This window comes from Panthera leo, chromosome B4 (assembly GCF_018350215.1).
Source record: "Panthera leo isolate Ple1 chromosome B4, P.leo_Ple1_pat1.1, whole genome shotgun sequence".
Classification (NCBI taxonomy): domain Eukaryota; kingdom Metazoa; phylum Chordata; class Mammalia; order Carnivora; family Felidae; genus Panthera; species Panthera leo.
This window is the reverse complement of record NC_056685.1, coordinates 79863572-79886954: the sequence shown is the minus strand read 5'-3', so window position 1 is coordinate 79886954 and position 23383 is coordinate 79863572. Positions and strand designations below refer to the sequence as shown.

The window sequence follows — 23383 nt, the reverse complement described above, 5'->3', positions numbered from 1 at the left end:
CGGGTGAAGCAGCCCAGTGGGTATCCCTGGTGCGGTGGCCGCGGTGGAGGGTGGGGGACGCTGGGCCGGGTGAGAGAAGGCAGATTGGCCCCTTTTCTCCAAGCACAAGATGGCTTTTGAGTACCGCGTCCCCCACCCCCACCCATCCACCCATCCACCCGCAGTGCAGGGCACCTCCCATCTTTCGGTCCGCTCGAGTGGGGGCGGGAGCTGGGGGTGGGCAGACGCACTCCCCTCCGCTGACGCGCACCAGCCAACAGCCTCCCCCCTAATTGCCAATTAACAGGCCCCGCCGTCAGCCTAGCTGCGCTCTCTTCCTGCTCCGCAGCCCGGCCCTGGGCCCGCACTGCGCATGTGTGAGCTCTAGCGGCAGCGCTCTCCGGGAGGGAGGGGGCTGCGGGCAAGGAGGGGGCGCCGGAAAGTTTGTTTGGGGGTTGGGGGGCTGACTTTGCTTAGGGGGCAATGGTTACAGCCTACAGGTTCTCTCTCTTGCCCTGGAGTTTGAGCTTCCGGGCCCCCTCCATCCCAGTCCTATTAGCCAAGAGGCCGCGGATCTATAATAGGTAAGGACAGGGTGGGCATAAGGCAGCGGGTCAGCGCACTAGACCCCGGCCTTGAGCCCCACAGGCGCAGTCCTCTTGCCCCCCAACCCCCAACTTCGGCGCACAGTGACATCAGGACAACAGACTTCCCACACTACCATATTACAGCTTAACCGCCCCCCCCCCCCACTTTTCCTCCCCATAATTGCCCGCACGCCCACCCTCTCGCCAGCCCCCCTCTCCTCTCTAACCAAGACAAGCCGCTGCTGTCCTTATCTTGAAACCGCCACCCAGCTACGGACCATTAGTTACATATTTGAACCAATAAGGAAACACTTACCGGGCGCTGCTGTCACTCTCCCTCTCCCTCTCTCTCTCTGCCTCTCTCTCTCTCCCACTCTCTCTTTCTCGTCTTCCCTTATTCTGTGCCGCTGCCGAGCCTGTCTCAGCTCCACACACACATATATACTTTATATAAATTTAAAAATAAAAAAGAATAGTCCCAATGATCAAAAAGCCAAATAAAATTAAGGAGAGTTGCAAGAAGGGGGCAAGAGGGAAAGGTTGGGAGGGGAGGGGCGGAGGCATCTGCAGCTCCCTATCTCAACTCCTGCTCCCGCATTCCTCCTGCCCCTTGGGGGGCTAGAAGATCGGGAAGGGAGAGAGAGGTGCCCTCAACTCCTGCCCTTCCCCCCCCCATCTTCCCTCCCCAGGTGCCCCCAGCTTCCGGCAACTCCACCTGGGAGAAAAAAAATTAAATGGGGGGAGAAAATAATTATTAATCAGATTAATAAAAAAAAAAATACTGGTAATGAAAGGAGCGCCCAGCGCAGGTTTCCCTGGCAATGGTTAGGCTCTTACAGGGAGGACTGTTCTGCGGAGCGCTCCGAACGGACAAACCACAATAAAAAGTTCACGTTCATGGATGGAATCCACATGACTTCTTGTGGCCAATCCAACTTGTGAGTCGATCGTAAACTTTTATTACTCAGCTGTAAATTTTCTGCAAACAACCGGGAATGCGATGCATTTGTGTAGCGTGTGCAAATGGGCGCCGCGGTCGCCATGTTTACCCAATTCTCTCGGAGAGGGAGCATCCCCCGACCCCCACCCCACCCCCACCCACCGCCCACTCCCCACGGGCCAGGCAGCTCCAGGCTAGCGCCGAAAGGGCAAAGGAGGGACGCGACAGGAGGAAAGGAAGGATTCTGGCGCTGAGTCGGCCGCCTCCCTTTGCCACACCGAATTTTAAATCTTTTTCTTAATAAATGGGGTATTAAGGTCGGATCTGGGGGAACCGAAGCTTTGCAAAGGTTTGTGCCATTGGTGGAGCAGTGACTGCTGAAGGGGTGAAGGGACTGAGCAGGGATGCGCTTCCTACTCCGACCGTTTTTTTTTTTTCTAGGAAGAGAACTACATCCTTCCCAGTGGGGAGCCCAGGCAGCCCCCCACTCCACCCTAAACGGGAACAGGAGACACACGCCGCTGGAAACCTCCTAGCCAAGCCTGACCTGGCCGTGTTCTGACGAGCGGAGAGGGTTTAGACCCATACTGGGCAGCCCTGCGGAGGCAGCAGGAGGGGTGAGAGTTGGGGGCGGCCTCCAGAACCCCCAAAGAGCCCGTCATCCTCAGGCTCCTTTCTCAGAGAAAATGACATTTTTCCTTCTCCAAGACTATCCCTGGTGTCAAGTCTCCTCAATTCCTAGGTTCAGAGGGCAGCTTATTCCCAATCTTTTTAGAATTGAAAATAAAATGAAGGTCCAAGATCTTGGTTCCCGCTTTTTTTTTTTCCTTGAGTGTAAGGCAGTTTGAAGCCTTTTCTGCCTTGTCAAGTGACCCACACCCACCTGCCTTTTTTCAGAAAAATTCTGGTGCCCCAGCAGCTGGGATACACCTTGGAGGCCCGGAAAAAAAAGAAACTTATCCTTCTCCAAATTCCACCTTCTGTGCTAGTTTCCAAGCACCCAAGGTGTCCCCCCACTTTCTCCAGACCCCTAATTTTGGCGATGAGTCCAATGTGGGGGAACCCAGAATAAATTCCCCCATAGAGATCATTTGCCAACCATTCGCAACCCAGCGGAGCCAACAGCCCAAGACTCTGCACCAGCTGGAGATTTGAAAGCCCAAAGCTCTCCCCTTGATCCCGCTTGGAGCTGGCACAGGGACTTCCAGGGCTGGGTGCCCCACCCCAACCAATAGGGGGTCCCTCATCCCCTCCCCAAACTTCCTCCCTCAGTGAGGGAAGCAGTTCCCTCAGCCGGATGCAGAGACCTAGTTTCTTTTACAAACCCACCCATAAATTTTATAACAGGTAGTTAAAAATTACGACAAGGAAGCTCTGGCCCAGCTTTTCACAATGGGCCACTGGAAGAATGGGACGGCACTGCGGCCTGCTCACGGGAAATTTTACTTCTAGTCTGTGGCACAACCTGTCCCGAGTTCACTCTAATTGGGGCCACGTAACTTTCTGCAGCCGTCAGGCAGCCAGTGGGGCGTCTCATTTGAGGAAGATGAGCCTGGGGAAGGCCAGTCAACTCTTTCACCCTAGGGCCCCCCCCCAAAGCCCTTTAGAGCACTCACTACCTCCCTCACCCCCCCACCCAGGTCCCCTGCAGGCCCACACCTCCCTTGGCCTCTGCAATGAAATGGGAGGGGAGATAGAATGCCGAGAATTAAAAAAAAAAAAAATCCAGAGAAACGAATTTACCCCCCAACTTAATAGCTGCATTATCCCGTCTCTACGGTTGAGATTAGAATAATAAATTCAAGGCGAAATGAGCGAGATGCTTCAACTCAGCATTTTGAAAGATACTATTTTTCACAAATCACAAATAGCTTTCGGAAGCCACTTTGATTGGCTAATAAAAAAGTAAAGAATGGGAGAAAGTCCTATCTGCTGCAGCCGAATGGTCCCCATTCCGGTAATGGGACGGCGGGAGCATTTGGGAGGACGCGTTTCTAAAGAGAGCGCATCCCGCTCGCAATTAAGTTCCCCCATAAAACGGGTTTTACCTCCTTTTCTCTCCAAACGAGAAAAAAAGAGGCGGTGGGCAGAAGGGGTGGGGGAGCGGGTGCTGCAAGAACGGGCGGCTGGAGCTCTCTTGGTCTGGCCCACCCGAGGCTTTGCGTCTCAAGCGATGCCGGGCGCCAGACGCACCCCGCCCTCCGACGCCCGGCTTGGGGCCACGGGCATTGCTGAGAAGGCCAGGGATGAATGGGGGCATTGGGTGTGGGGAAAATTCGGCGAGGTCCTCCGGAGCCACTTAGTGTAGGGTTCAAGCAACTTGGCTACGGGGCCGGCGATGTTTATTAGAAGAAATCATAATGACACATTAAAAAATGAAACAGCCCGCGGCCGGCCCTCGGAGTCTGGAAGGGGCGCCCGTGGGAAGGCCTGAGGTCGGAGCGAAATGCTGTTTATTGGGGCCTCCCCGGTGGGTAGCCTGGGCCTCCCGCAGCAAGCGGGGTTACCTGGATGGCGCAGCGGCTGGCAGCAGGGACCCCAAGTTTCCAAAGATTTCCCCCAGAGCTGTGCAAAGCTGTTCCCGGCTGCTTGCAGCCTGTGCTTGCAGTCGGCAGCCTCTCTCCCGCCGCAGGCATCCCCTATCAAGGATGCCTGACCCAATCCTGTATTCACGACCACTTTGCGTGGGTGCCAGGGACCCAGATGCGGGTGAAATTACACAAAAATAAGAGTCAGCTGGGCCTAAGGGAAAATAACTGACCGGGAGAGAGAGACAGAGACAGAGACAGAGAGATATCGGCTGTCAAAAATATTTCAGTCTTTGGGGGGATCTGGTTTTAAGGACCAGAAGATCCCATCGCCTTCCCTTTCCCCCTTCTCCTGACTGAGTCAGAAGACTTGTTATCTCTGGAATTTGGTACTATTTGACCAGAATCTTATTGGCATAAACAGATTTCTCTGTCTAGGATGCTCCAGGGAGGAGTGAGAGACCCCTTTACCCCCTGAGTCCCTTAGCCTTCAACCCCTTATTTTGGGGAATGAGGGGTCCCATGAAGACCCCCCTTCCCCTGCTGTGGCTGGGATGGAGGACTGTCCACTCAGCAGGTCCATCCTACCCACCCCCCAGGCCAGTGGCCCACACTATGAGGGCAGGGCTGGCTGCCCAATTGCCAAGGTGAAGCCAGGGGCCAGCGTGAAACAGCCAGAACAGAGGCTTGGGTAGATGCTAGCGGCCTGGGGGACAGTGATGAGTCTGCTGGCAGAATCTGAATATCAGAATATGGACCCAGGCTGCTTGGTGTACCAACTCCCTCACCTTCCCCTTCTTTCCTCCCACCCCCCCCCCCCAGGCTTCAGCTTCCTCCTCCCCACCCTTAGCCACCTTCCTCCAGCCAAGTCCTCCAGGCGGCCTTCAGCCTCATATTCTTCCCACCCTGCTCCCTGTCCTAGTGCTGGGTGCTGGGTGCCCAGGGTTGGTCACGAGGGGCATGTGGAGATCAGAAAGGACCCCAGTGCCTCATCCTTAGCCCCTGGAAGAAAAGAGCCTAGCTGTGGGAGGGGCCCAGGGGGGGCATATTCTTTGTCTGGGCCCAGCCCAAGGCTGAGGAAGAGGAAGGTGACTCAGTGGGGGAGATGCTTTCTTCCCACTGGGATCCAGAACCCCACTTTGTTTGGAGCCAAGTTTCTCCCAAAAGCACACTTGCAGCAAACTGCTTTTCTTCCTCCTCCTCTACACCTCCCCCACCTTTCACCTGCCCTCCCTGCCCAGCCTGCCCTCTCCACTCCTAGGCGCCTCTCCACGTGAGCTCCCCCAGCCCAGTCAGACCAGTGGCGGACACCTTTTCCACAGTCTTGGGAGAGGAGGATAAGGAGGGAAGGAGGAGTAGAGAATGGGGGGGGGGGCGGGGGAGGAGGGGGCGTTGGGAAAAAAGCAAGTCATTCCAGCTTCAAATATGTTTTTCTCCTTTTTTTTTTTTTTATTATGACTCACGTATACAATACAAAGTACTTGGACCAGGAACAGGGCTGCTGCCGGGACACAAAATCTACATTCATAGCTGGACATAAAGACAAATGACCAAAAATTATTATTATAGATATATTTTAACGTTTTTTTTCTTTCGAGCACATTGCATAAACAGAGAATTCAAGACAGAGTTAACTATACATTCAGTGCAATTTAGCTCTACTCTACTGGGGTTAGAAGCACAATAAAAGCGCACGGGACCGGTGGGCTAGGCAGTCTCAGTTGTTGGGGTTTTCTTAGTGAAATTAAGCAGCAACAAACGACAACAAAACCGCATTACGAATACTCTCAAAGCAGGATTTCTCTCTATAGGTAGTGATAAAATACGTTGGAGGTTTCTTTCTTTTTTTTTAATTTTAAAATTTTTCTCTTTTTTTCTTGCATATTAGGATTTTCAAAAATGTCTTTTTTCTTTCTTCAAGATTATTGCAGGTTCCCTTTAGGTAGTATGTTAAAGATTTATTATCAGTATTATTATTATTATTATTATTATTATTATCATTCTTATTATTTTCATGATTATGGTGATTTCTGAGCGCTAAGACTAGTACAGCTCAGAGGAAGCTGGGCCCAACAACAGAAATCAGACAGCAAAGGGGAGGAAGGCATGGGCCCGAGTGACCATGGGATGGCTAGGTAGGATTTTAACGGCGACTGCAGGCTCCTATCTACCCCGAGGGGAGGGGGGAGGGGAGAGACCCGCATCTCCTTCAGGTTTCCATCAGGTTTCTAGAGAAAGTCAAGGGGGGGGGGTCTTTCTAAGTGGGGGAGCCCCAGGGAGGAGGAAGGGACATTCCTTGCTATCATTTTTAAACGTTTCTTTAAACATTGCCCTTCCCTTCCTTCCTTCCCTTTTCTTTCCTTTCTTTTGGAAGAAATTAAAAGTAAATCTAATACACTAACCCTAGCATAAAAACAAAGCCACAAGTCTTCTTCTGCATTTTGAGAGGGCTCCCCTCTAAAATAAATACCAGAGAAGCAGGGAGGTGGGAGAGTGGCAGGAAGGGGTGAGAGAGGGGCAAAGAGGCCAGGTCTCAGACCTCAAAATCCAGGCAGGACTCCGAAGGGTGGGGGTAGGGACAAGTGTGTGTGTTGGGGCAACGACTGAGACAGAGTCCGAACTTTTCGCTGTGTCTCCGTCTCCCCCCCCCTCCAGCCCCCAAACAAATAAAGATCGGGGGAAGTCCAAAGGTAATAAAACCAGAGCTGCAAGTATCTGACAGGTAGTTAGAGTTGTGAGTGTCATTCTATTCTCTATAAAAGCAAATGACAGTCGTAAACTTCTCAATTTATCCGCTACCATAAAACGAAACTTCAAGGGAGTTGCTAAGGGGGGGGGGTCTCTCTTTTTTGCTTAGTCCTTGTTTTCTTCCTTTTCCTCCTCTTCTTTCTCCTCTTCCTCGTTTCCTTCTTCCTCCACCTTCTCTTCATCTCGGGCTCCGGGCAGTTTATCCTTGTTGTTTTCCTTTTTCCACTTCATCCTTCGGTTCTGGAACCAGATCTTCACTTGTCTCTCAGTCAGTCCCAGGGCGTGAGAGACTTCAATCCGGCGCTTTCGTGTCAAATAAGGATTAAAGAGAAACTCCTTTTCTAGTTCCAAGGTCTGATACCGGCTGTAAGTTTGCCTTCCGCTGCGCCGCCCCGGAGCTGGACAGAATAGAACCCCAGTCTGGTTATGTTTGGGTGGGGGCTCGGCTTTCCCCTGCCACTCTTCCTCCCCTGAAGTCCCCCCTCTGATCTCCCCAGTTCCCTCCCTCCTGAATACCAGGCGAGAGATCAGGGAGCAGGCAAGGGCAGGAAAGTTTGGGGGCTTGTTTTGTTTGGTTTCACCTTGGGAGGTGGGGTGGGGGTGGGGGCAGGGACCGGGGTCTGTCAGGAAACTGGGGGATGGCAGGGGCCAAGGGAGCACTGCAGAGTGCCCCCCAGGCCTGCAGGCTCAGGAAACTGGCCTTTGCAGCTTTGTTTACAAGTGCAGAGTGGCATTTGGTGAGCAGAGCTGGGGACAGTCTTGTTTCCAAAAGAAAGGAAAAAGGTCTGGGGGTGAGGAAGAGGGACTCTGCTCACTGCCCCCTCCTTGAATCTCTCTGCCTAATGCCTTGCCAGGAAGAAAAATAATTGATCTCCTGGAATGTATCACTGCTTGGCCTGATTGCTAACTGGAGACCAGCAAATAAATCACGGGCCATCCCCGCTGGAACTTGTCGCTTTCTCGCTTCCCCTTTTACTTCGAAATTGGGCCATGAGGGGCCACCCTTGGAGGGGCTCATGGCCTGAGCCACTCTGAAGGTCTCAGGGAAAGCCCACAAACCTTTGATTGGGGGCAGCTGGGCTTGGGTCCTCTGGAGCCCAGAGCCCTCTAATCTGCATGGCCCCTCTCCTTCCGTGCACTCTTTTTCTCTCCTCTCTGGCTCCCTCTCTTCTCTCCAACTGAGGGAAGTAAAGCAAAGTTGGGGTGGTGGCCCTAAGGCTAGTTCTCTGTGAGGAGGCAGTGGGTACCCCCAGAGAGCCAGGGCACCTGTCCTTGGGGTCTTGTCACCCTCTGATCCCGCTAGGGGAAGGAAACAGGAGTCTCCCTTTGCCCCCAAGAAAGCCTGGCCACTGTTCTGGACTGAGGCTCTCTGCCTTATGGAAAGACTGGTTTGCTCCAAAGGCTGATAACCTCAGGGTCCTCGGGGCCCCTGCCCAGCCACCTCCCCAACTTTGACTGTAGAGATGGCAAGGGAGGGAGACAGAGGGGGAGACGAGCAGACAGACAGACAGTGGTGGAGAAAACGATTTTTAACCCTTTGCACCCGGACACCACCTTCGCCCCCCGTCCCCCCAATACCCCAGGCGAGCCCCGCGCCCCACCCCCAGCCGAACCTCCCAACCTCGAGAAACCCACTCAGGCCCCCGGGGGTGGGGCCGGAGAGACCCCAAAGCCAGGAGGGAAGGCGAGGGCAGACAAAAAGGAGGCGAGGGAGGGGGGAAAGACCCCGGAGCGCGGGAGACCAAGGGGGAAAGAGAAAAGGCTTCTCACCGTGGGGTCTCATCCATGGAAACATGAGGCTGGGAGACGAGTTTTGATTTAAGTGGCCTTGTCCTTCGCTACTGTTAGTGTTGGCGGAGGATTTACAGTCGGGATATTGCACCACGCTCGCCTCTTGCTGAGCCCCATAAAGGGACTGTCTGGGGAGCGCCTCGTAGCCATAGAATTTGGAGGCGTCTCCGTGGCAGCTCAGCGAGCACGGGTTCTGCTGGTAGCCCGAGTTGGAGATGCCCGAGGTGCCGTGGTGGAAGAAGTCTTGGACGTGGTGCGAGGCGTGCTGGAAGCCGGGCGCCGAGCCGCCGGGCCCGTACACCAGCGCATGGCTCCTGCCCACGCTCTGAGGGAACCGGCAGTCGTAATAGGCCGGTTCCAGGGACTCGCCGCCTTTGTATTTGGAGAACAGGGGGTTGACGAAGTAGGAGCTCATGCTGGGCACATGAAAACCCGCCGCCCCCTCCCCTCTGGCTCGCGACTCCCCCCCGCCCGGTACCCCCGAAAGTCCCCTCCCCCCGGGAGCGAACCCCGGGCCGGCCGGCTCCCCGGGGCTGGGCTGGGCAGGTGGGGGGCGCCTGGGTGCCGGGCCCGGCCGGCTCGGCGCGCGCGGCTCCCGGGGCTGGGCGCGGGCGGCGGCGGCGGGCGGCGGGCGGCGGGCGGCGGGCGGGCGGCGGCGGCGGCGGCGGCGGCGGCGGCGGCTCTCTTCACTGTCGGTAGGTAGAGCTCGCGCTCTCGCACTTAGCTCTTTCCTTTAACAGCCCAGGCGAATTCCTCAGACTCCCGGCGGTGGCGGCGCTTACACGCGATTCGCGTTCATCAATCCACGACATGAAGACAGGCGAGAGAGAGAGAGAGAGAGAGAGAGAGAGAGAGAGAGAGAAGGAGGGATGGTGGCGGGGGGTTGAGGGGTTCAGGGCTGGGGGGACCTGGAGGAAGGGGAGGGGAGGAAGGGGGAGGGAGGGGGGTGTGGTGTCTGTGTGTGTGTGTTGGGGGGGGTGGTGAGCCAGCCCCAGCTAATGGCTGGGGCCAGCTTCTCCAAGGTGCGCGTTCGGATTTGAAGGTGCCTCTCCCCCCTTCCCGTTTCCTTCCTCTCAGAGATACCTGAGCCAGCAGGTCAACTCAGGTTACCTCAACAGGTATGAGACTCTCCCCCCACCCCACCCCAGGGGGTCGGATGCCTCGAAGAGAGAGCAGGTCCCCTAACCCAAACGATGGGCTCCCCAGGGGGTCCTTAAGCCTGGCACTCAGAAGGAGCTAGCGCATGAGTACCTCGTATCCCCCAATACTTCAGGCATCCGAACCCTGCATGTCTCCTGCCCCTCCTCAGGGTGGGAGGCCGCCCTGTCTTCCACCATCCCTAAGATTCCCTGGCCTGTCCGCTATGGGTAGAGGAGAGGGGCCGGAGGTGGGGCGCTCTCCATATACCCAGTCAGGGCGGCACTGCCCCTTCAGACACCAGCTCCTGCCTGAGGCTTGGCTGGGGGCTCTGAGAGCAAAGCAGTTTATGGGGACAGAGGAGAGGGCTGCTGGAGGGTCCCTGGCCCTCTGGCGGGGCGGATCCAGGATGTTTCTTCTCAGGAGACTATTTGTATCTGGGTTGGAAGGGACTGGAGCAGGCCTCTTACTTGTCTCCACATACTCTAACCCTATAGGAAATGCCAGCTCAGCCCGGAGGGGCCCCCTGGCTTCACTGCACCCCCTACTTCCCCAAGCCAGCTGCCCAGGCCGGGATGTGGATGGGAACTGTCAACAGACACTCTTTAAATATTTACCCACAGTTTCTCTAGGGGGTTCCTCCCCCATCTCCAAGACTAGGGAAATTCAAGGTAATTCTAACGGATAAAAGAACCCTAGTCCATCAGGACCCTTTTCTGGCCATAAGCGTGTACAGTTATGTGAGGCTTAACACAGACAGAGAAAAGGGAGAAAAAGGAGAAGAGGGAGAGCTGTGGATATGTGTGCTGTGTGCATACGAATGAGGAAGAGGAACAAGAACGATTTTTCCGGTCTTCCCCTTCCAAGGCTGTGCGGGGATGTCACACACAGGGCAATACTGGGGCACACTCAGGATACACACATCCTGTATGTGCCACCTTCCACCCTGAGACACATCGAGTGCATGCTCCCTAAACTATCATGCATGCCTAGAAGCGCCCCTGTCACCTCGCAGACCCTGTGCACTCAGGCACACAGGAAAATAAGACCTGACAGACACACAGGCATCTTTAGCTTTTTGCATCATGAAAAAATTTGCTACCTATTTTCTTTCCACATCCTGGGGTTTCCAGGTTGGATGAGGAAGGAGGCTGTTAGGAATCCAGGTCTCTGCCTTCCCCATCTGGAGCCCAGCTCTGGGGATGGATAAGGAATGGCAGTGCAGGAAAGGACGGTGTAGAATGACCCCTCCCCCAGTCCTTCTATTATCTAAATAATTGCTGGGAAGATGGCCACTCTCAGCCCAATTCCCAAAGGAGATTCTCTGGTGCCCCAGCAAAGGACACTTCCAGGATCCCTTGAATTTGGAGGAACCCACCTCCACCTGAATTAGGGACTGCCCAAACTCTGCAACATCTGGGAACTCTGGCCCTGGAGCAGCAGGAGGGGAGGGTCAGAGGAGGGCTGTGCCAGGGCTGCAGGCCTCCCTAGGGTCCAGGACAGTGTGGGGCATGACAGGGGTCTCCTTCACTACCAGAGCCAGCTCTAGCCTTGGTCCCAGCCCTGCGGTCTCTGAGCCTACTCTGCTCAGAGTACCAAGCTGAAGGAGATGGGCTCTGGGTTCCCAGCATCTGGGTCATTGGGGACTGTCATAAATATTTTCCCTTCTCCGCCTGGAAAGAGGAGGCTCCGCAGGCCAGATCCGCTCTGGGGCCTGCGCCTTATCTTTTAGAGGGTGGGGGGATATCTCGACATTTTATGGTCCAGCGAAAACCCTGCCACAGAGCTATTCTTCCAGGCCTTTGTGTCTTGGAATGCAACTGTCCCGAGTGTGCCGCCACCACCGTCTGCTCTGAGAGCCCACCAGTCCTGAACCCCCTGGCTGGACTCGATTTCCCCTTTTGGGGGGGGGGGTCCCTCGCCTTTTCTTTTTTCATTTGATTGTCTTTTTTTTTTCTTTTTTCTTTTTTTTTTCTTTTACACGTATCTGCTTGATTTCGCTCCCGGAGCTCGGATATAAAGGAACCGCAAGCAGCCATCCTCGCTGGGGCGTCTCTGCCCCTCGCCCCGAGGCCTGCTCCGCCCTCCTAGGTACCACGGATTTATGTTCGTTTGTCCGGGTCATTCTGCCTTTTTGTGTTAATTACGCGCTGCCTGCTTGGTGCTTATCTCCTTCGCAAAGCGATTATTTTCGACGCCCGCCCTCCTGAGCCTCTCGAGCCGGCTGCCAGAGCTAGGGCCCATCTCCCGCCGCCACTCGCGATTTATTTACACCTCGCAGGTGAGAGGATTGATTTGCTCAGAGCCAGTGGGGCCGGGCTGGGCCGGGGCGCGGGGCCTTCTCCCGGTTGCTCCTCGGGGCCGGGCCTCAAATGTCAGTGCGGCCAGGCCGGCCAGGGGCACTGCCGCCGCCTCTAACATTGAGCAACAGCGCCACCTCGCGTCCACTTTCTCCAATGCAGTCGGGCCAGGAAAAAGCCAACAGAGCAGGCAGGTCCCAGCCTTGGCCCAAAGGTGGGAAGTGAGAGGAAGGAGTTTCCAAATGGATGCGAGAAAGAGAGAGAGAGAGACAGAGAGAGGGAGAGAGAGATATGGGGGGGGGGGTTCCCCAGAAGGGAGTTTCCTCGGGACCTCTGTCCTTTTGTTTTCCAAGTTCTCCAAATAAACCTTGTCAAAGGTTTCACACAATTTTCTTTTTGTCACCCTCCCTTCCCGCATTAAGAGACACTGCAAAGGAACTGCCGCGATCTCCCCCCTATTCAAGCGCATTTCTGTGCTCAGAACACCTCCGCTCACGCAGATGCACGCTCCGAGGCTCCCGCGACCTCCTGCCCGCGGCGCACACCCTAAACTCCTCGCTCCTCTTACCCTGCCGCTGGTTCCGCACTGCCTATTCCGCCGCCGCCTGCAGGACTTTGGGGTGGGACTGTGACTTCTCCCGACTGTTTGCCCCCTGGTTTGTAGCCCATCCCTCTCTCTGTCTCTCACGCGCGCTCTTTCTCCACCTCTCCCTCCCAGCCAGTGAGGTCCCGTTCTCCGTGGGCCATAGACAAAACATTCCTATAATCCGATTTCAAAGGAAAGAGTGTCCACCTTATTTAAACCATAAAACAATTAAGCCCAGACGTCTAGCCAGCTCCGCGCTGCTGTTTTGTTCGGCCCCATTCAGAATCCAGCGCAGGGAGACAAACAGCGCCATAAAAGTGGCATTTCGGGGCTGCGGAAATGTACCTATCCGCTGCCTTCCCAAGTGGAACAACCTTTAGGGTTTTGTGATTCTGACAAAGGAGCAGAGGAGAGGTGGGAGGGGAAGATTAGGGCAGGAGGGCGTTTGCCAGCCCCTCTATCCCCCAGCTTTCGTTTCTTTCCCTAGATGTGGGTTTGCGTTGTGTTGTGGTTTAAATTCACGAATTGTAATAAATAAAAATTGAATCGAATCCTGACCTGCAGGCTGGAGGATGAGCTGGAACTGAACAGTGGGCTGGGCCGGGTGGGCCTGCTCTGGATCCCACGGTCTCGCCAGGGCCCTCGGAGCCCGGCGGCCCTCCTTCCTGCCCGGAGTAAGGCCGGCTCGGGCGGGCTGCAGGAAGCAGGCCGCGCTGACGGAGGAGGGGAGGCGACAGGGCCTTGGAGCAGGGGCGGGGTGGAAGCCCGGAAACGCCGCGGAGCTTGGACTGGGAGAAAAGCCCCAGTCCCCGCAGTCAGGACCCAGGGACACGGATGCCCTGGCCTCCGCCCGGTGCGAAACTGACGCCAGGGTCTCAGAACAGCGCAGTGGCCAAAGGGGAGAGTGAGGATTTGCGAAAAGAGACAAAACTACGGGCAAAGCACCATTCAAAAGGACCAAGAGAACAACTGCTTCTGGAATTGGGGAGGAGGTCTCTTAAGTGGGAAAAAGGAGAGGGTGCTTCAGCCACTGGGAAAACCAGCGTTTGCGACTTTTGATGGCTCCCCTCAAAATATCACCCAAACAAAATGTTTGTGCCTTCCCACCTTCCTTCAGCCCCCCAAACTGGCGTGCTGGACGGAAGGAGGGGGTAGGAGATTCAAATGATGGGGAAGGGGCTGGTCCCTACAAGTGCCTCACCAATCCTGTTAGGCGATGCGATGGAGGAAGCGACGGAAGGACTGGGATCCCCAATTATTTTCTTTTACGGTGGTATTCCCCAAGTATTCAGAACAACACCCTGCACCCTCACCAGAATGGGCAGCCTGAGATATTAAAGGGCTATATTTCAAGCAGTCTGAGTTTAATAGTTTCCAGATTGGGGGATTTCCGAGAAAGGGGGCGCCGAGCCGAAGCATACCCAGCAGCTTGTGTCTGCTTCTGATTAGCAGATGAAAACTGCCGGTTCTGGGGAAGGCGCTCTGGGGTGCAGTGCAACTGACCAGCCCCTTCGGGCTGTTGCACACGTATGGCCGCCTACCCTTGCGCCTGCGGTCCCACCACCACCAGGGAACACCCCACTCCTGGCTAATCCCTGACCAACTTCCTTGGGCCTTGGCCACGTCATCTCCCAGAAATGCTGCAGCCACTCAGCATAAGCCCGTTACCCCCAAACCAACATTCAAACTAAACACCAGAGAGAGATTGAGAAGAAAAGAGAACTAGGAGAGGGAGAGAGAGAGAAGCTGAGAATGCACTGACAAGTTGAAAGTGGATCTAATTCTGATTGTATTGGTTTTGCCATCTTTCTCCTTCCTCCCTCCCTTCCTTTCTTCCTTCTTTTTCCTCCCTACTTCCTCCCTCCCTCCCTCCTTCCCTCTTCTGTTTCTCTCTCTCTCTCTCTCTTTCCCTTTTTTCACTCGCAACGCATTCCCCAGTGCCTCTTCTGCTCCCTGAGGCCTGCTCAGCCTTCTTCCTCACCGCTCACCGCACACCCTCCCTCCCTCCCAGCCATCCCTCGAAGCACCAATGCAGACAGGCAAGAATCCAGCCCGGGCCCTCACCCAGCACCCAACTTTCATCTTCACCTATCTCTTCCCTCCGATCTCGTGTACTCATAAATTATTACAATTAATTACAGCCAGGGAAAACCATTCATGCCATGCCCCCACCCCCCACCCCTGGACTCCGAGGAGCTACCAGGAAACTCACAAGGCAGCCAGCCGGGGCAGGCACGAGCTGGGCCCGGGCCTCAGCAGCCCCCACCCCACCCCAGGAGTCTTCACGCCCACCCCACCCTGCCTGGAGAGCAATGGCAGGCACTTGCCCTTCCGAGGTAGAGGGAGCCCCTTCCCTGGCTCCGGCTTCCCCCAAAGGATCTGAGCACTTGCCTCCTCCACGACAGCAGCCTGGGAGCCACAGGGAGGAGAAATAACGAGAACTGGATGCGGTTGGGTTTCTGGTTTTTTAAGTGACTTCGATATATTAACACAGAGCTGTTCTACCATAACAAACAGAAGCACGTTACAGGACGGACGCTGGGGATCAGAAGAAACACTGCTATGTACACACCCGAGGCTCCGGCCTGCGCCGCCGGACCCAGCCTGCGGCACGGTCCGGGCCCTCGCCCCTCAGCTCCTGGGCTGGGAATTGTTATTGTGTATGTGTGTGTGTCTTTTTTTTTTTTTTTGTACAAAATCTGCACGCAGAGCACCCCAGGCCTGGGGAGGGATGGCCCGGACCACATATGATACAGAAAAAAAAAAAATAGAAATATAGCGATTCAAGTACTGGCTTCTCTGAAGAAAGGAGGGGAAAAAAATCACATTTGTGTGTGTCATTTATTTCAGTTGCGCTGGGAGAAGAGAACGCGGTTTCTCTCCCCGCCTCCTCCTCCTCGCTGGGTAGAACTAACTCTAAAACACCAATTTCTCAACACTGAACCCTCCCAAATCGCAAGAGTTTTCCTTTTCCCCTTCCTTTTTTTTTTTTTTTGTCTCTTTTTAAGCTGATGGGCTTTTCTCTATCTTGCTCTTTCCTTTTCTTTTCGTGCTCTCTCCCGCCTGGGTTGGGGTATTTTTGTGGGGTTTTTTGTTTTTCCCTTGGCTGTGCCGAGGCAGCAGGCTGGGGCAGGGTTTAGGATTGCTCCTTGTCGGTTTTCTCTTTATTCATCTTTTTCATCTTCATCCTCCGGTTCTGAAACCAGATTTTGACCTGCCGCTCGGTGAGGTTGAGAACCCGGGCCACCTCATACCGACGGTCCCTGGTTAAATACATATTGAAGAGAAACTCCTTCTCCAGTTCCAGCGTCTGGTACTTGGTGTAGGGGCAGCGCTTCTTCCTCGTGGAGCGGGCGTGGATCCAGTTGGCCACGGGGTTGCCTGGAGGGCCAAACACAGGCAGGGGTCAGCGGAGCCCCTTTCTAGCCCAGGACCCCTGCCACCCTACCCCTAGGCTTAGCCAGGCTCCCCAAACGCAATGATTGAACCTGAATTTGGACACGTTTGGTTTTTGGAATTTCCTCCCTGACTCCTTTTGCGTTCTGCCCTCTCCCCATCTTCCCCCTCTTCGGTTTCTAGCACCTAAAACTATAGGAAATCAAAGCTATCAAAGCCCCTACAGTCTGGTCCTCAGCTTCAAGAGTAGTAATTCGAGAATATGCTCATAAAAAGTCCAAATTCCCAACTGTTTCATAGGCCCATAAACGCTTCTCTCTCTTGTTTTTTATTTTTATAGCGAGGTCTCTCTCCTCCCCACTTCCCTCCTCCTCTGCCCCCTCCCACCCTCCCAGCCCACGACCAAGTCCTGAAATTTCAGCAGTTCTGTTTCCTGACCCTGAGAGTCCCTAAGCCCCTCACCACCCTCTTCAGCGCCCGTCTCTGCTCTCGGAGTTCAACCCTGCTGAGGCGAATTCTCAGAGTGATGCTGGAATGGGGAGAGCCTTTCTCCTCTCCCCAGAGAGCTGCTGGCCTTGGGACAGTCTCCCCTATATCTTAGCTTCCCTGTTTGGCTTCCAGTGCCCCCCTCCTGCCAGCCCCAGGACAGGCTCTGCAGGAGCCAAGCCTCCAATTTCAGGTTTATGGGAGTAGCTGAGGGCAAGGAGGGAAGCCTTCAGAGGGGTATAATTAGGCCCTGGCCCCTTATGGGGCTGGAGGAAAGGATTTCCTGCAGCCCCCTCCTGGGACTCCCCCAGACACTTCCTCACACCCAGGGGCTGCACCCCCTCCCCTGCTGTTTCCCCTTCTTTCCCCTTTTTCTGGCCCAGCAGCTCCCACCTGCCCCCCCCCCCCCGCCCCCACACACCTACCCCTGCCCTTCTCTGCAATACTCAGAAGGCTCCAGTCTCCTTGATGGGGAGTGTGTGTGTGTGTGTGAGTGTGTGTGTTATAATTCTCTAATCTGGGGAGATGCTCCCCCCCCCATTCCTCATCCCTGAGCCCGGTTTTCAACCCTCTTTCCTGCAGACCCTCAGAAGAGGGCTCTCAAGTTTAAGGAGACTGGGACCCCACTTCTCTTCCCCAACTCTGTAAGTCCTGATTTCTCCAAGTTCCCAGGCTGTGAAATCCCCCAGACCCCTCACCTAGTGCTCCTGGGTATATAAGAAGTCCATGCACCTTCTCTTTAAGGAATTCCTCCTGGGGTGAGACTCCCCATGCTGGCTGGGAGGTAGGGGTGATTTTTCTCCCTGGGGTATTTCCTCTCTGTCCCCAGTGTCCTCCTCATCTCCCCCCCACTCCAGTCCCACCTCAAACCATGAAATGAACCTCAACCCTACCCCATCCCCTGGCCCTGTCTGCATTTCTTCGAAAGTAGCAACTGAGCCAAAAAGCCTGGGCTGGGGGTGTGTGTTTTGGGGGGGGGGGTCTCTCATCAAAGCCAGCTCCAGGGAGAGGAGCCCCCCTCAGCCCTCTCCCAACCTGGCTCCCTGGGCTCCCTTCTCAGACCTTCCTGCCCCTGAAAGCTCCCCAAGGTAATTCGCTTTTATTGAGTCCTCGCCCCCTCGCCCTCGCCCCTCTCCCGCGCTCCCTGCGCCGCTCCGAGGGGCTGTAATCCGGCTCCCCCCCGCCCGGCCTCCCCTCCCCTCCCGCGCTGGTTGTAAAGGAAAATTGCTCCCAACTTACTGGGGTCCAGGTCGGCCTTCTCCTCTTTGTGCTTGCTGCCGGCGAGTGCGTCCGCCTCGGGCGAGGGCAGTGTCTGCGGGGCGCGGTCGCGCAGCTCCCCGGGCGAGCCGTACATGTAGTCCGGGTAGCTGCGGCCGTCGCCCGGGCCGCAGTCGGCGCGGCGTCCGGGGTAGGCGTCCGGCTTGAGGGCGTAGTGACGGCCCCCGGCCGGGAAGCTGGGGAAGGAGACGGCGCCGGACAGCGGCTCGAGCCAAGTCCGCATGTAGCGCGTGTCGGCGCCGAGGTGGGGCTGGGGGCCGTACGGGTGGTATACCACGGACGACTGCGAGGGCACGGGCGCCCACGACGTGCTGAACACTGCCGGCTTGGGCGCGAAGCTACAGGACGGAAAATCGCTACAGTCCGGCACCAAACCGCTGGGTCTGGCGGCGGCGGGGTGAGCCCCCGTGGCCGGAAACCTGGACGCTAGGAGGTCTTCATTGTCGTGAGAGATGAGCGAGTCCACGTAATAGTTACTGATGGGCCCCGTCGCCGACATCGTAACAGGGTTTTACATACATAAGATTATTGTATGAACTGTATATGTACTTTTTATCTGCTCACAGAACAATCAAGGCAGGTAATTATTTTTCCAGCCTTTTCCCCGCAGCTCATTGGTTCCCCGGCCCCCACGTGATCGTATTTACCCAAAAATACGGCGCGGATCAATGCGCAGGGGCTTTTTTTTTCCTTGCTTTTTTTTTTTTTTTTTTTTCTTCCCTTCTCCCACCCCCTTCTCTCTGCTGATCCCCGCGACCTGCGTTTTCCTGGGGGTCCGGAACTCTGGACCCAAAGCGTCGGCCACCCCCTCAGGACTACTCGTATCTCATCAGAGCACTCCCTTGCCCATGTCCACCCATAAGCAGATGGCCTCCCGCACCCCCCCCCCACCCTGGAGGATTTCTTAATGGGGTGAAAATGCCAGTCCCCGAAGCCAGGGCTCCCGGACCCCCAGGGCCGAGCTGGGCGCGGGAGCCCCGCAGGGGCGGAGAGGCCGGCTGAGGTAGGTGGAGGAACTATTTCTTGACGTAATCCGTCTCTGTCGCCCCGACGCTCCCGCAGTCTCTGCGCGAGCCGAGATCAGCGATTGTCAGTTCGGAACGTGGCTTTTAAAAATGCGTTTTTAAATAGTGTGTATGTATGTATTTCTTTCAGGAGCAGCAGCAGCGAGGGAGGGAGGGTGGGAGGGGACTGGGGAGGCTGGGGTGGAGGGAGGGAAGGAGGGAAAGGGGAGCGTCCTTCTGCCACTGGCCAACTCAGCCCCCCAAATCTGGGGTAGGGCAGCTTGGGGAAGGTGGTCCGCCTGTGGGAGGGGTAGGACCTCGGGACCTCATACACCTTTATCCTCAGAAGTCCTCTCTTTGCTTTGGCACAGATATGCAAGCTCCTTTATTTTAAATTTATTGTCTCTATCTATTTATCTTTCTTTGCCAGCATGAAGAAGTGGAGGAGAGATCAGCACAAGTTAAGTGGGGCGTCCCCATCCCGTCTTCCTGCTCACCCTCCTTTGCCCCCAACTCCATCTCTGCGACACCCTGCCCCCCCAAAAGAAGTCACTCCAGGGCTCTGTCTGCAGAGAGCCAGGGTGAGTGCGGGCAAGGCGAGAGAGAGAGCGACCTCGGTCGTGGGCAAGTAGCTTGTTTTTACGTCCTTCAATAAAATTTTTATGAGGATCATTTGATTGTTCATAAATGTGTCTTTCATTAAATAAAATTGTAGGCTGTTTTTGGAACGGGAAAAAAGCAACGGAGGGATGGGAGAGAGCAGTTTCTTTGGGGTCGGACGCAGGGATTCCGGAGGGGGCAGTGTGATTGTAGGGAAGATCAGACAACTTGGATTCCTCCCCCCAATAAGTTGGTTGCTACCTTCCTCCTTGAATTTGGGGTCTGTTGCCCAGCCCTCTGCTTTCCATCAGACTGCCCCATGGTGGTTTAGTAAAGGTGGGCTTTAAGCTGGCAGGGAATTCTCAGTGTGGGTGCAAGAGAGGGGGCAGGGAGGTTGGCTGGGGGTAGGGAGAAGGGCAGGTGATGTCCCCAGGGACACAATGCACCCTAGGTATGGCAGAGGGAGTTTGAAGGAGGGGTGCAATTTCAGGGTCAGAAAAGAAGGGTCCCAGTTTGTGCTATGGGAGATAGGCAGGAGCTGAGGCTCAGACGCAGGTTCTGAGGCAGCAGAAGGACAAGGATTCCCAGACATGAGACGCCTGCCCTTCTTTCCCACTCCTGTCCCCAGGAGGGGACCAAACGCCAGGGGTGGGGGTGGAGGATGGTTTTCTCCTGCATCTCTGTCGACCTGTCTCCTCTAGGGGGGAGAAGGGCTAGGGAGAGGTATCCCAGAGAGTGTAGCATGCATGTTGGGGGGGGGGGAGGAAAGTTGAGGGGGGAAGGGGAGATCTACAGCCTGCAGCACTGACCCCAGCTTTCCAGGCCCCCTCCCCAGTCCCTGCTCCTCCCCCTCTCCGGTTCTTTCCTTTTCGGTCTAGCGGGGCTGAGATTTCGACTCACGGGGGGTGTGTGAGAAGTGCCTGGCTGGGGATAGACAACCCGGGGCCTCAGCCTCTTCGCCCTCAGCTCTGATTGTCTTCCCCTCCCCCGGACTGGACTGGTGTGGGAAATCCAAATTACAGCAAGAAACAGAATATCTCTTTGGCCTTGATGGAGTCAGGTTAGCTGTCAATCAAAATTTCTCCCTCACTAGTTCAAGGAAAAGACAGGAGGTTCCCTCCCGTCCCCCTGCCTAGGCTTTCTCCAAATCCCCAGCACCGTCAGCACCTCCCCCAGCCCTGGCGGCTGGGGACCCTGCCTGGCTCTTGGGCGGCTGCTGGCAGCAATGAGCAGAGACGCGTAGCCTTCAGCGGGCCCGGGGGCCAGACAGAGACCTAGAGGACATCAGGGGACAGAGCCTGAGAGAGACTGAGCCTGAGACATAACAACTGAAACGCGGCGCCAGGCCCATGGAGAGGAAGGAAGGAGGGAAAGAGAAGAAAACGGAGGGCTGGGATAAAAAGAAAAGGAGAGGGGAGAATTAAAGGAAAGAGGGGGGACAAGATGAAAAGAGATGGGAGAGCAGGGAGAGGAAGGCATGCGGGGAGTGTGAGGGAGGAAGGGCGGCGATAGGCAGGCAGGACGGGGCAGGGCGCGAGCTGGGAGCAGCCGTGGCATTGTGCAGTCCGCTTGCTTGCCGGGCCTTTGCCGCGGGACCCGGCTCAGGGCGCGGCGGCCACTTCTGTCCGGACACAAAGGAGAAAGAGGCCTCCTCTCTGGCCCCTCCCGGGCGACCTGCTGGGGTGGGTACACTAGGCCTCCGGGGGATGTGGAACCCCGTCTCAGCCCAGGCAGCCACCCAGGCGGCTGGGGGCTGAGCCACGCTCTAGCCAAGGAGCTAAGAAGACATGATGAAGGAGGTCTCAAGCCCTGCTCCTCCTTTTTCGTCTTCGCCAGGCGACAGGGCCCATCTGCCCCAACCTCAGGTCTCCTAGAAGAAAGGCGCCCCGAAAGACCGTCTTCCATGGGCCTCTACTATTTGGGAGAGCCCTTCAGACAGAGTGGCTGTAAGCAGATGCCCCTTTCTCTCCTACCCCCTTTGGCCACTGCCTTCTTTTCAAATCTTGAGCTGCCTGCCCACCCGGCTTGCCCACCCAGCAGAGGCGACAGCAGCGGGGCAGCCGGGATCCCAAGGCCCAGGCTCCCTGCTGCCGTCAAATTCCCCGTGAAACTGAGGGGAGATTGTCGCCTTCGTTTGAGAGCGTGAACTCAGACCCTCCCCACTCAGGCACAGACACAGCTGTGGATCAGGAAGCAGGCCTCGCCCACAGCCCCCTCCCCACCAATGCCCCGCTTTGCCTAGGCCTTGCAGAGAGCAGCAGCCATGAGGAGGGGGCTGAAAGAGCCTGGGAGTCCCTGAGTTCACCAGGCCGAGGCCCCTCGGGCTCCACAGCTGCATGTGGGCTGTACCCCCTAGTCTCTGCGTTTGGAGGTGGGATAGCAGGCAGGTCAGGGCCCTGAAGCAGAACTTCAGGCTCCCCCCACACCCCCCCCAAAGCCAGGCCTATAGATGTGGGGGCACAAAGGATGTGGGGGCACCAGTAAGGAATCGCTCCTCTTTCCAGGTTCACCTACTCCTTCTGAATCTCCTGCCAGATTCCCAGACTCCCTCTTACCCCCACCACTCCCTTCAATTTTCCTCAGCACCGATGGGGCAAACCCGAGGGACTGGAGGACACTGGGAGTCCCTGTTGGGGAGGGGGGGAAACCCCAGCTTTAGCTGGCACTTCTGCATCCGCTCTGGTGCTTAGAGCTTGCCTCCGACCCCAAAAGATTACACTAGGCACAGGAGAGCCCCCTAAGGGGGAGGGGCACCTTTACTCCATCACCTCAGACCTGCACAGCTGCGACCACAACCAAGCTAGCACCACCGTGGGAAGGACAGACAGACAGACAGACGGACAGGTTAGCGTCATCCCCTCCCCTTGCTCTGCGCCTCCCTCTCAGTGATTTAAATTCCCTCCGGTTCAATCCACACCGTCAAGTTCGGATTAAATTTAAAACAGGCTTTTCTCCTGGTCCGCAGCCGCCGCAGGCAGGGAGCCCGCTCCCCGGCTCGTCAGCACCCGCCCGCGCGGAGGAGGCCGTGCTCCATTTGCTTTCATTTTCCTTCTCCCCCTGAAATGGGCTCGTTTCACCTCTCCGCTGCCCTCTCCCCCTCCCCGCCCCCTCCCCGGTTCCCCTCTTCTTTCCCCCCTTCTCGTTCCTGGTCCCTCTTTGTTGGGAAAAACACACCCACACACAACTCCTCCTGGCTAAGGCCTGCGCTGGAAGCAGAAACTGAATTCTCCTGGCCCGCCGCGAGGAGACCGCGTCCTGCCCCCACCCCAGGTGGGTATCTGGGATCCCTACATGCCAGGAGTCAGGCCCCTAAGCCCAGCAGGAGCGAAACCCCTAGGGCCTGTGAACCTGGCCCTCTCAACGCCACGGCCTGCATTCCCGCCGGCCCCCCGCCCGCCCTGCCGCCCCGCAGCAAACGGGGCTGTTTCCGGCTCCCCCAACCCGGTCTGGTTTCCCAGCCTGGGGAGTGGCTGAAGGAGGAGCAGCCCCAGAACCAGGGGTGCTCTCTGCCCGAAGCCCCCATGGCTCTGGGCGCCTTGTTACCTGATCTTTGTGTGATGTGTGTGTCGCAAGGAAATTTGCAGTGACTTTGGAGCCCAGACTGAGGAAGCGGAGGTGGCGAAAGGAGAGACAATACGGGCCCGAAGTACAATTAAGGGGCCAGAGCCGCTAGTCTCTCCCCCGCCCTCCCTGCCAGACTAGGAGCTGTCTGGCCTCAAACCTCAGGGCAACCCGCGAACCTGGAGCCGGAAACTCAGCCCGTGCCGGAGGGAACCAGAGGATCCGGCATCCAGAACGCTGGAGGAGAGCTCCCTTCCAACTTGGGGGCGCAGCAACCAGCCCCGCTGTGTTGCAGCGAATCCAATGAATGAAAGTGCACATTCCGACGAAAATTCCCTGTTTTTTCAGCTTTTGGAAGGAGAGCCTAGGGTCTGGGACGTCTCAGACAGACAGACAGACAGACAGGCAAACCGCGTCTCCGGAGGCAGACAGACTCACAACATGAGTGTGAGCCTAAAATCA

General features: G+C 56.3%; 2 protein-coding genes across 2 annotated transcripts; both read right to left on the bottom strand.

Moving 5' to 3' along the window:
- Nucleotides 1-6449: 6449 nt before the first annotated feature.
- Nucleotides 6450-8988, bottom strand: HOXC8 (homeobox C8). Its single transcript, XM_042944571.1, has 2 exons — nt 8553-8988; nt 6450-7180 (listed from the first exon to the last, which is right to left on the bottom strand). Exons 1-2 carry the CDS (start codon nt 8986-8988, stop codon nt 6888-6890), a joined length of 729 nt encoding a protein of 242 aa, XP_042800505.1. The 3' UTR covers nt 6450-6887.
- A 6647-nt stretch (nt 8989-15635) lies between these two features.
- HOXC9 (homeobox C9) lies at nt 15636-18410 on the bottom strand. Its single transcript, XM_042944570.1, has 2 exons — nt 17718-18410; nt 15636-15977 (listed from the first exon to the last, which is right to left on the bottom strand). Exons 1-2 carry the CDS (start codon nt 18253-18255, stop codon nt 15733-15735), a joined length of 783 nt encoding a protein of 260 aa, XP_042800504.1. The 5' UTR covers nt 18256-18410; the 3' UTR covers nt 15636-15732.
- Between the last annotated feature and the right edge of the window lie 4973 nt (nt 18411-23383).